Source organism: Empidonax traillii, unplaced genomic scaffold (genome assembly GCF_003031625.1).
Source record: "Empidonax traillii isolate 1590-97213 ecotype Southwest subspecies unplaced genomic scaffold, ASM303162v1 scaffold54:size2178333, whole genome shotgun sequence".
Taxonomy (NCBI): Eukaryota; Metazoa; Chordata; class Aves; order Passeriformes; family Tyrannidae; genus Empidonax; species Empidonax traillii.
This window is the reverse complement of record NW_020955247.1, coordinates 856,919-869,999: the sequence shown is the minus strand read 5'-3', so window position 1 is coordinate 869,999 and position 13,081 is coordinate 856,919. Positions and strand designations below refer to the sequence as shown.

Below are 13,081 nucleotides of genomic sequence, written 5' to 3'. Positions count from 1 at the left end.
TCATTCCCAGTTTTTGCTTCTGAATAGCTGAAAAGAAAAAATTACTTCTTAGATTAAAAATTTTTTAAGTAAACATGTATTTTTTAGTATTTTCCATTTATGTCAATCACCTGTAATATTGACAGAAGCTTAGATCAAAAAGGGGTATGTGGATTCCAGTGCTGTTGAGGCAACTGCAGCACCTCAGTAGCTTCAGGAACACGTAAGTACTTAATCACCCACAGTTAGACACGTGGGCCTATAAAAGCAAAGTGTCTCTAAATAAAACACTACTGAAAGCATGTAGAGGACTGAGCAGGAAACAGGTAGAAAAGAGAAAGAATAAAAATGAGGAAAGAAAATTCTAGAAAGGTGGGGTATAAACCAGTTTTTTTTGTATAAAAGTACCACAGAAATTTTAATAGTGAAAAGGGAAGGAATTGTCAGACTCTTCCAGGGCTACTCCAAATGATTCTGTCCATTCAAGCACATGGATTTCTGCTTACTATTTCAGAGGGTTAGTCTGTCTGACAAGTATTTTCCTCATATCTTCATTTTAACAGCAATTTTGTTTTCATTATAAGGTAAAGGCACAGGTATATTTACTTCTTCTTGACTTAATGCCCAATACAGCTGACAGCCAGCATGGAGAGATGACTTATGATCACATATCCCTTTAAAAATATTCTTGAGCAGTTTCTCAATATGCCTGTGGTGTTGGCCAGCAACAAAGAAGCATTATACTACTCCTGTAAATTGTCCTTATGTTTTAATAATTAAAAGAAAAATATTTTAGCAAAACTCCTCTGCAGAATTGGAAGACAACTATAGCTTTGAAATCATATATATCTTTGGAACATAATAGGGACCAGAATGTCAAGCATATTCTGTAACTTTACAATCACAATCAGCATGGAGCAAATGATGTTTTCTATTAATTTATCTTGTCAATGCGGAAATCAAGTCCCTGGATGGCTATATTGAATCATCTGTACTTACAACTATCTGTGCATCAAGGGATCACAGGCACAAAGTCATAGTCCTTCTCAAACTGTTTGTGTTTCTCTCAAATGGGCACATTTTTGAACAAATTTATCCTTAACCAAAAAAACCCCAAGAAAGCAAATATTTTTATCCCATACAACCAAGGAAAATGAAAACATCATACATCAAAATACACCACATATCACTTTATTAACCCTCCTGTTGCAAGAAAAGTGTTCCCCGGAATAGGTTCATAATCATCAATGCAATTTATTCGACAAAATGAAGGACATTAAGAAAATTGTTAAGATGAAGTCAATGGAAAATAATCACTTTTTTGTTATTTAACAGCAATTGATAAATACTTATGAATTATTCAGTCTACCTGATATTTTTAAAACCTACAATGGTCTATCATTGTAGCAGTCACTAACATCCCTCTGGCATATTCTAGACCTATAATAATTCAAACATGGCTATAAAAAGATTCTGGAAAAATTTGGGACAGGCTGCAGACTTTGGTTTCACCAGCTGGCTTTTGGAGAAGAAAGTACAATTAACAAAGACCATTTAAATAATTACATGGTCTACAAAGGTAAGGATGAGTGTGGTGAGGAGTACTGACTCTACAGCTACCTTAGTCCCATCACTTGATATTAATTAAATAAGCTGTCCTTCCAGTAACCCTTTCCAGCAGAAGAGTAGGAGTCAGGGAAAACAACATATTACCCTTGAAAAAATGACATTAGACAGGCAGGCAAACATACACTGCTTTTCACTGTGCTCTCCAGCACTGTATCAGAATCAAGTTGTGCATGGGATCCCTTGTAGGTCCTCAGTCACACTTTAGGCTGTTTCCCCAGTGTCCCCCTAGATTCTCTGGAGGTCAGTAACCACAAACCCTTGGCATTTCCTGCCCTCTGCCTCTTAGCTTTGCAGTCCATATTATCACAACACCCCTGCTGGAAAGAAATTAGAGCCCTCTGAAGCTCTTGGACAGAACTAGGACAATATGTACATAGGACTGCCCCACCATCTTCCTGTGACATGGTGATTGTGCCAGGCACAGCTGGTATGCTGCGTATGCACGATCTATGCCCAGCATGAAGAGGCCTGTCAACAATCACGGTTTCTTCTGGCATAATCTCATGCTTAAAGAAACCCTTGCTAAGAGGTGTGCTGACCAGGCTACATGTTGACTTTAAGCTTTTGTGCTCTTCCATCAGATGGACTTATGTAGTCCTTCTCTCATTGGAAAAATATAACACTGCTGACATGTCTTTGGAATCAGGCCATGACTGTGGTTTGATGACCTTTAACATAGAAGTTCTGCTATGAACTCTGTTTTGCTGCCCATTCTAAATCATAAGTGTTGAAGAAAATGTGGTGCGCCTAAAATGCCTCAGGAAACAATGGATGGACTAACTCTTTTAGAAAATGATTCAATAGCAGGTCTTCCTTGTAAAAATATTATTCTTGTAACTCTGCCAAGACCAGTGTTTACATGGATTATCTCCTGTGTAAGTAATGGTAAAATAAATTAAAGCTTCGAGGACAGTGCCAACTAAGCATTTAAATTTCTTAAAGTTTTTCTTTTCTTAACGCAATTTGGTAATATATTCTGGCATTCCTTCAGCCTCAGCATTCCCTCATGTTTGCGAATTGTTTATGGAATATGAAAAAAAAAGATAATTGACATTACATGTGAACTTTCTTTGGCATTCAGCTAACTAAGAAAATTTGGCAGCAATTTATATGTCACCTTTTCAAATTTCATTGGTGGCTGACTGTAGCTGGTGTTTCTCAACCAGTAGAGCTTCCGTTCTGCTCTGAGAGGAATCTAGATAAAGTGTGTCAGATCTGTTTCTGGCAGTAGACAGCATAGCTCACTGAAAAAACCCAAAGTTTCAATGCATTTAGTTTATATAAATAACTTTAGAGATGAAGATAAAATTAGGCTAATCAAGTGAAGATATGAATTTAAGTTCACATGCAACTTTCTCTTTCAGACTTTTTCTTCCCAGTAGCAAGCACGGTTTTCTTGAATCAGTTCTGATCTGGCTCACAGCTTCCCTATATTCAGTGCTGTGTTTACAGGCCACACTTGCTAGGGAAAGCAGAACACCATCAATCTATATATCTGTCAGGGTCCTAACTTGTACCAGTAACATCTACATAGTAGGTGAGTGGAGAAGAGGCAAAGGAAGCCTTTGCACAGCATGAAAACAAGGGAGTCTGTGTGCTTATGGAAACAGCAGGAGAAAGGGTAGACTTCCAGTTCCATAGCCTTATAAACCTGCCTCTTCTCCTTCCTTTTCCCTGCAGTAAATTTGTGCTTGGAGAGGAGCAGTTAACACCAGAAATAGCCACAATAATTTTACGGCATTAACTGAGGCAGCCACACTTGCACAAGAAAGAATGATTTTCTTAGTGGTTGTATTTTGCTTGTTCTCTCTCAACAAGAGTAAAAAGCATTAGCACAAAAACAGTGGGATTTGGTGTTCCTGCCCATGGCAGGAGTGTTGGAACCAAATGATTTTTAAGGTCCCTTCTCATAACCACTATTCCATGATTCTATGATTTATCTTCAATATCTATTGAAGAAACTCTGAGAGAAAGTTATCCATCTGCCAAAGAGATTAGAGAAGAATAATCAATCATTATTCCTTGCACAGTGGATCCTAGAGAAGGTCCTTTGAAGAGGGGTTACTGCAAGGTCTACTTAGTTAAAAACAGACTTTGTGGGAAGAGAATGTAGTATAATTAGGTGGCATATATGTTCCTCCACACCTTAACAAAGCACTAGAATGCTGTATTTTAGTGGTTTCTCATTATTATATTTATAGAGAAGTTAGGAGTGACACAGGATTGATTTACAACATATTTATATATGTAGTTCTCAATAAAAGTGTCTAGAGCTAGACATGTGATGTTCAAGCTTCACCATATTTCACTGCCAATATGGTGAACTCTTAAATTATCACAATTTGCAAAATTTTTTTCAGAATAGTCTCTCCTGGAAAGATAGTATGAACTATCTCAATATATTTGTTGCTTTTCTGATGTGTCCTATAAGTCCTCTGGGCATCAGGAGAGCTAATCTCCCTGGATGTTCTTTGTTGGCATAATATGCCAGTTAATCTTCTCCTAGTTATTTGTCAAAGCTAAAACAAAACATACAAAAAACTTTAGAGGGAAAACACTGCACAAAAATGTACACAGATTAAGTGGGGAAAGATTTTGCTATATTTGAACTAATTCATAACCTCTGCAATTAAAAGCCACAAAATGATACAAGTTTTAAATTCAAATTCTTATATGAGCATCTAAATAAGCTCTTTGAAAAAGTAAATGAAAGTCATACCTGGCCGTAGCAACCTGCATAATGAATAAGGCTTGGGTGGTCTTTTGAGCAACTGAGTTCTGCAATAGCTTCTGTTTCGCTCACCATCCATCGAACACACTCCAGCTGACCATTCTAAACAAGTAAAAAAAATTTCAATGCCACCTGTTTCCATTCTAAACACTTCTACTAAACAGGGAAAAGCTTATCAAAATTATTTAAAAAGTTATGAATTTCCAGTTCTCATAAAAATATGTTCTTTTGTCTGCTTTTATGTTATGAACTTTGATTTTGCTGTCCAGGACCAATTATAGTTTGGCAATTGACTATAGTGAAAGGGGTAATGTGAAAGTGTCAGTCAAATAGGATTGTGGTACCACAATCTGGTACCTACTCTCAGATTGTTCAGAGAGAAACAACAGTTCTGTTTCCATCACTAGTACAGCAAGGTTCAATGATGAAATGAGATTATTTGCTGAAGCAGAATGAAGAGTCTACCTAGAAACTTAAATTTTTGTTGAACACCAATTAAATGCATGCCTCAAATTATTCTTACATATGCCATGGCTCAATGCCTAAACCTCATGGATTAGGACCTCTGCCCAACAGGCACCCTACAAACACAAATTAAGGATATGGTTCTTCACCTGAACACCTTTTACAGCCTCATCTCAAGGTTCTCAAGGTGCTATGCACACTCCCAGCAGATTGCAAATTACTATGAAATAGGATGTAGATACCGTGGAAACAGATTAACATTTTCTTTACAGCATGCTTGCAGCCCAGTGTAAAGGTAAGAGTTTTTTCAGCTGCTCTTCCTGCAGCCCCTTTTCAGCAATGGTATGTTGGCAAATGCAGTTTGGCATGACCTATGTTTTGGCCTGCTCTTACAGAAGTTTTTCAGCTCACATGTTCAAAAAGGCTTTATATTCTTTATAGCTGAGACAAATATTTCAGTTGCTCAGTCAAAACATCACAGAGGTCAACATACATAACAGAAAAAAAGTGGTTTGTGTCCATAAAATAGATAAAGCAATAAACAGAAAGAAATAAATATACATTTCAAGTTTCAGTTTTATTTTATAAAAGCACAGAAAAGACTGTAGCAAATGTTTACCTATATAAAATTATATGGGAAAAATATTGAAATAAAAATTAATTTTATATTTGTCTTATTCCTTCATATGTAATGTACGTAAATAAATACAAAAATACACACCATTTTATTTTACTCACTTTTCTCTTTTTGTCTCAATTTCAACAATGAAGTAAAACTAAGAAGGTACTTGTATTCTTTTTATTAGATTAGAAAAATTCTCCTCCTCATATCTGGGTTCAAATATTAGTAAGTATGAATAACTAATATTTTTTTATTTTGTTCTCCTTTGTATCACAACTAAAACATTTTTGTATTTTTAAAATTAAAGAATTAATAAAACTAAGTACCTGCTAAATTAAGACAATTTTGCTAATGTGGAAAGGATTTCTCCAGAGCTGGTTAAAATAAACTATCAGTATCAAAATTGACATCCACTAGTCCATGGGCCCTGACGGGATGTACCCACAAGTGCTGAGGGAGCTGGTGGACACCATAGTGATAATCTGAAAAGTTGTGGAGATCAGGAGAGGTGCCCTAGGACTGTAAAAAATCAGATGTCACCCAGTCATCAAAAAGGGGAAGGAGGAGGACCCAGGGTACTACAGCCCAGTCAGCCTCACCTCAGTCCTGGAAAGGTGATAGAATGATTTATACTGGAGGCCATCTCCAGGCATGTGAAAGACAAAAAGTTGATCAGAAGTAGTCAGCATGGATTCACTAAAGGGAAATTGTGCTTGACCACCTGATTGTCTTCTACAACGGGACAACTGGTTGGACAGATGAGGGGAGGGCAGTGGATATTGTCGACCTCAACTTCAGCAAAGCTTTTGACACTGTCTCTCACAACATCCATATAGGCAAACTCAGAAAGCACATGGATGAGTGGCTCATGAGGTGGATTAAGGACTGGCTCATGGTGGGTCTCAAGGGTTCTGATGTAACTACCAGTGTCTCCATGGAGCCCAGTATTGTTTAACATGTCCCTCAATGACCTGGATGAAGGGGCAGATGCCTCCTCATCAAGTTCGCTGATGACACAAAGTTAGAAGAAGGGGCCGATACCCCAGAGGGCTATGTAGCCCTTCAGGAGGACCTCGATAGGTTGGAGAGATGGGCAATGCAGAACCTTCTGAAATTCAGTGAAGACATGCAGGTCCTGCACCTGGGGAAGAATAACCCCACCACACAGGCTGGGAGCCAATCTCCTGGAAAGCAAGTCTGCAGAGAAGTACCTGGGGGTCCTGGTGGACAACAAGCAGTCCATGAGCCAGCAGTGTATCCTCATGGCGAAGAAGGCCAATACTATCCCGGGCTGCAATAGGAAGGGCAGTGCCAGCAGGTCGAGGGAGGTGATCTGGCCCCTCTACTTAGCCCTAGTGAGGCCACATCTGGAGTGCTGAGTCCAGTTCTGGGCTCCTCAGAGCAAGAGGGACATAGACCTCCTGGAGTGGGTCCAGCAGAGGGCTATGATGATTATTAGATGGTGATTAGGGGACTGGAGCCCCTCTCATAGGAGGACAGGATGAGGGAGCAGGGCCTGTTTAGCCAGGAGAAGAAAGAACTGAGAGAGGGTTTCATAAATGTCTCTAAATATCTGCAAGGACAGTGCCAAGAGGATGAAGCCAGGGTCTTCTCGATGATGCCAAGCAACAGGATGAGAGGCAATGGGCAGAAACTGGAACACAAAAAGTTCCACCCGAACAATGTGGAACATCTTTACTTGTGAGGGTGACTGAGCACTGGAACAGGCTGCCCAGAGAGAGGTTATGAAGTCTCCTCTGTGAATATATTCAAAACACAGGAGCAAGGAAGTTGGATTAGGTGACCTCCAGTGGTCCCTTGTAACTTCAAATATTCTCTAGTTCAGTGATTCTGTAATATAAAAGTGTGGTTGGCCACAACATACCATTCCATTTTCTTTCTCTAGCTCATAGTTAAAGTTAAGAAAGAGGTCCTGAAGCAAAATAATTAGTTTTCATTAATTCATTCCTTTCTGGGAAATATTATCATCAGTAAATTGTTGAAATGCTCTTCCATGGAAATTTATGTTTTTATCCATTCTGATAGTCATCACTCTTGTGCAAAACAGGTGTACATCCCACATAGTACAACATTATGGGAGTTACAATGGCAAGGAGAATAAATGAGATTTTATCAGTGTTGAAAACCACTCTGGAAGGAAGGATCAAGAGCTACAAAGTTTAGTTATGCCAGATTACTTAAAGGCTCTTATAAAACTTTGTAAAGACCCAGGTTAAGTCCAGTCAAGCAGGACATCATTAGAAATACTTGAGCCTGAGCAGCCTCACTGAAGTGAAGAACTCCATCACATTTACACAGTTTTCTGTGAAAGTCTAAGTATGCTCAAGTATTAATGAAAGAAAATGAATCAATTATTAAATAAGCCAACCTTTCTGGAGAAAAAGACAAAAGGTTTTATTGGCTCATAAACACATTATATACCTAGCTTGAAAAAAAAAAGAAACAAGAAAGCAAACAATTTCCAACTATAAATTTGGACTTCAGATTGCCAGACTGTAACTATTCAGTCTGACAAGATACAGGAGCACCTCATTAGCACAACTAGACATCAGTTTAATTTTCTATTCATATGGCTTGATCCAGAGAAATAAAAGAACCCAACTCTGAAAGCTTCACCAGATCATTGAAATGCCACCTCCAATGTGCAAAACTGCAGGTTGGAATCCACCAGTCCTTTCTCAGATTCCAAATTTTTCCCAAGAAGCAAATAATAATAAAACATCCAAAGAAACAGAAACTCTTGTATTATATTTCACCCATTTCCTTCTTTATTCTCAAGGCTAAAGGGAATGACATTCAACCATTCAGTTTCACTTACTAAAAAACCAGAAGCACTATGATTAAATCATCAGCCTTCTTGTACACGAATGTGTAGTAACAGAATGAATTTTCATATTTTTCTGTGTAATAGGTTTCCTGTAAACTTTGACATTTTTGCAGATTTTAACAGATCATTCTTGCAACGTGTACATTTTAACTTTAATGCAATTGTTCTAGACAGCCAAGAATTGTCATCTCCAGATGTTTTTATGCTTTGTAAACATGTTTTCACACTTGTTTTACAGGATTGTACCAGTATTTGTAAAAAATCAAGAAACTGCTATGCTTCCTAAAGAAATAACTGAATCCGAATTAAATGAAAGCTGCTTAAAATGTGACAAATACTCTTTAAAGTCAGTTGACTTACTTAAAAATTAATGCATATGTGTTGACAATAACATAAAAATTTTCAGTGTTAGACATCGGATATTGCATCTTGTATAGTAATCCATTTTAATTTGCTTATTCAGTACCAGCCAATGGCTTTTTTCTCACTCTCACTTAAATGCTTGAAAATAACATCCTGCTGGATGCCTTTCTTACTGCCATCACAGGAGGAAACTAAATGACCTTATGTCTCATTACAGTAGAGAAAGAGACTGTTACCTTTATTGCTAATCCAGCTGGAGTTAGCTGCTCAATGTTTCGCTCGTTCAAACAGTCTTCACCCATCAAAGAAGTGAGATGCTGCAGGCATTCTGCATGTCCCTTTGATGCTGCTACATGCAACAGATTGTTGTCACATTCATCATGGATCTTATCCAGATTATCTGCTGCTAAATGAGGCTGGTAAAAAAAAAAAAAAAAAAAAAAGCAGTTATGTTAGTTACAGCTACGGATAAAATGATAAATTTAGCCTCACAGCACTAGACAGAAGTCAAAGAGGTTTCCCTATAGGCAAGTTCTTTTCTAAGTCAAAATCCAGAGGTTTTTATTTCACTATATAGAACCTGCCTTCTATTAGCAAAAGGAGAGAGATGGGATTCTCACTGGCTTGACTGACTGTGTAGTTTCTCTCCTTCTCATGCAACTGTCATACAATGGTGTAAGATCTTAAACAGCTTTAAGTCCTTGCACTAGTTTAGTCAATGAGGTGGTTGAAAAAAAATCCATATTTTAATAATTCCTGTATTTTTTTTAGCATTATATTGATGAGTAATTAAACAGAAAACATCCATGATTTCTGAAAAAAGCGGTAGCTTGTGTTAAAGACAATATAAAATGTAGTTAAAACACACAAGAGAAGGTTTTCATATGATAGCTTCTTTCCATGAAAAAAAGAAATGGAATATTTACCCCAAGTTCTACACATGACATAAGACATTATTTTGACCAATTTTAATTTAGAGACAAAATATTTGGATTGAGAAACTCCAAAAGAAAAACAGAAGATGGAAGACATAGTTAAGGAGTAGCAATAACTAGGTTCCTAGAGTTATGCAGACTTGCCAGAGTACCATTCAATGAGTCTACTTCATTCAGAGGTTTTGACCTGTTTGGAAAAATATGTATTTTCTTTCCATCTACCTACTTATGATGACCTCTTTTCTTTTCTTTTCTTTTTTTTTTTTTTTTCCCCCCACCAATTCCTATTTCAGGGTGAATTTAACTTGCTTTTATTTCTTAATGAGCATCTAATAGTCTCTTCTGCCTCTCTCTAGTTTTGAATATCTTCCTTTGTTCTTGCCTCTTTTTTAAAAGCATGCCTTTGTGCTTGAGCTAGACTGGTAAACAGAGAAGCTAAACAAAAATCTAACAAAAACAGTTCTTACACATACACTGTGCCTCCACCAGCTGTTCTGTGTGGAGATCACATGCTCTGCATCATTGTGCTAACTTGCAACCAGTTACTTTGGAAACCACCACTGACATGCCTGATCACAGCAATAGAATTTACTAAAAAAGCTTCATATGGGTCAGAGGCCAACAAGGCTTTAGAGAGAGATCCTGACTGAGAATGCTGCAACAAGACAGCATAAACACTCCTGAATAATAATCAGAATACAACAGAAGCCCCTCTGTTCCCATCATCAACCTCTAAATAACAACTGAGGTAAATCAGCAATAATTGAGCACAGTGACCCACAAATGTTGTAAAAGGAAAACTCAAGTAAGATTTCAATTAGATATTTTAGTGAGCTCACTAGTTAAAATGTCTGCCTTCTACATGATTTCAGTGTACTGCATAAAATAGCAATCTTGGGCACGTTTATATAAAACTTATATTTTGGTTTTGCTGCATATTTTGTTTAAATATTAAGACTTTCCATTTGGAAGCCCATATGCTCAATTTCTAAGGAGTGTACAAGATAAAAAATATTCATTTCATCAGCTTAGCTGGCTTAATAAACCACGTCACAGGTCCCTTTTATTCTATATTTTTTATGAAAAAGAGGATACTTACCAGTAAAGATATTTGGCCTTCCTTTACAATGTTTAAGATGCTTTTAATTTTTTTCACTTCTTCACTCCTCTCTTCTGGGGCCCCCGCATTGTTCCAGTTCATACTCAATTCCTCCAGCTGCTTGCTTTCTGCCATTGTTGTCTGCAGGTGGAAAGTCCTCCGGTGGCAGTTTGGCATTGTCTTCTCAGTTTTGTGAGCATGAGGATCAGCAAATGTCCTGCTGAGGAAGCCCTTGCCTTGGGCTTCGGATTCATGGACCGAGCTACACTTAACTAAAGGCTGGGAAAGCTCTAATTCTTCTGCTGAGTGTTTGTGCTGATCAAGAACAGTGGGCTGCGTTTTTCTCAGCTGGGAGCCTTTCACAGGAGACAGCACACAGAACTGCGTCCCGCCAGCAGGCGAGCTCTCTGTGTTCCCTGCAGCGCAAGTCTTGCCACTAAGACCATTCATTGTTGAACACACACCCAAAAGTTTTTTCTCAGGAGCTATCTTTGTAAAAGGAACATGTTGCTGGCTTGATTTAATATAAGGCACATCCAAAATTTCATCCATGTCCAGGTCATAATGCTCCAGCTCCCCAAGCAGAACAGCAGGCTCAATGGTTTTGCTTTTAAGGCTCTCTCCTTCTCCAGGACTCTGGTCATCATTTGGAGCTGCAGATTGAGAATCACTGCCTTTCTGGTATTCTCCCTTCTGGTTCTTCTGGTCATCACTTTCATTGTTCTCAGAGCTTTCTGGCTGGTGCTTTAATGGGGAAACCCTCTTCACAGGTCTGAATTTATTGCACACATCTGCAATTCCTGTTGGTTTCTGTGCATTTCCAAGAAGAGCTGACACTCCACAGTTCCAGCTGCTGCTGGAAACTTGAGAAATAGAGGAATTTGATTTAGAAGGGACTGCTATCATGTGACATGATATAAAGATACATGCATGCTGTGCACATATAAAGCTGTGCATGCTTTAAAGATCTACCTGGCCAAACACTGGAAACAAAGATTATATGGTAACAGTCCACATTCATATCTAAGTAGATTTAATGGCATCTCTATCGAAACAGCTGAAGAATTTAACACTCCAGAAAAAAACCTTTCTTCAATCAGGACATACATTGTAATAATTACAAATAAAGTAGTTCTAATCAAGTAATGGAGGACCACAACCACAAATTGTCCATGAACCAGCAATGTGAGCTTGTGGCCAAAAGGGCTAATGGTATTCTGGGGTGCAGGAGGAAGAGCATTGCCAGCAGGTTGAGAGAGGTGATCCTGCCTCTCTACTCAGCCCTACTGAGGCCACATTTGGAGTGCCGTGTCCAGTTCTGGGCTCCTCAGTACAAGAGAGACACAGAACTCCTGAAGCAGGTCCAGTGGAGGCTGACAAAGATTATTAAAGTAATGGAGCATCTCTCCTAGAAGGAAAGGCTGAGAGAGCTGGACCTGTTCAGCTTCAAGAAGAGATGACTGAGAGGGAACTTTATCAATATATGAAGTTATCTGAACAGAGGGTGCCAGGAGGATGGATCCAGGCTCTTCTCAGTGGTGCCAAGCAATAGGGCAGAGACAATGGGCAGAAACTGATGCACAGGAAGTTCCAGCTGACTCTGAGGAAGAACTGCTTTACTGTGAGGATGACTGAGCACTGGAACAGATTGCCCAGAGAGATTTTGGAGTCTCTCTCACTGGAGTGATTCGAGAATCATCTGGATACAATTTTGTGTGCAATGCTCTAGGATGGCCCTTTCTGACCTGGGAGGTTGGTCCTTTCCAACCTTAACATATTCTGTGAATAACAGCGTAGTGGCATTTACAGCAGTCCTGTCCAACTGTGCTAGTTCACACTCTACCCTGCATGGAGATGCTTCATTAGAGAAGGATGATCTTCTGGAAGGGCAACAACAGTTAGCAAAAAATCACTGGATTTGTTTTAAGAACAGTAACAACAATTGAATGTCTAAGGCCTGTTTTCTCTGCAAGATACATTTTTCACATAAGAACTTGAAATTCATGAGCAGCAACTCAGAACTGGGACTGTTCAGCTTGGGGAAAAGACAGGTTAGGAGAAATGTCATCCTTAAGAAGCGTGAGCAAGGCCTTTCTCCATGGTGCCCACTGACAGGACAAGAGGCAACGTAAAACACATAAAAAGTAAAACACATGAAATTCCACCTGAACACAAGACGACACTTTTTTACTGTGAGGCTAGTCAAATGCTGGCACAGTTTCCCAGAGACTTTGTGAAGTCTGCATCCTTGGAGATACTGAAAATGCAACTGGACACAATCCTGAGCTTCGTGGGTTTAACTTGCTCTAGTTGGCCCTGCTTAAGCATTGGACTGGATGATCTCAAGTGGACACTGCCAACCTAAATAATTTTGTGATTCTCTGATCTAAAAATTAAGCCTATTTATTTA

General features: G+C 38.7%; 1 protein-coding gene across 3 annotated transcripts in view; it reads right to left on the bottom strand.

Annotated features, from left to right (window-relative positions):
* SNCAIP (synuclein alpha interacting protein) overlaps positions 1–13,081 on the bottom strand; it is a 93,940-nt gene that overhangs the window by 25,499 nt on the left and 55,360 nt on the right. For all 3 annotated transcript variants that reach the window (XM_027879326.1, XM_027879327.1, XM_027879328.1), the window contains exons 4-6: positions 10,672–11,534; positions 8,874–9,053; positions 4,328–4,441 (exon numbers count right to left, since the gene is read on the bottom strand). In XM_027879326.1, the coding sequence (XP_027735127.1) occupies positions 4,328–4,441; positions 8,874–9,053; positions 10,672–11,534 (1,157 nt within the window). The remainder of the gene's footprint in view (positions 1–4,327; positions 4,442–8,873; positions 9,054–10,671; positions 11,535–13,081) is intronic.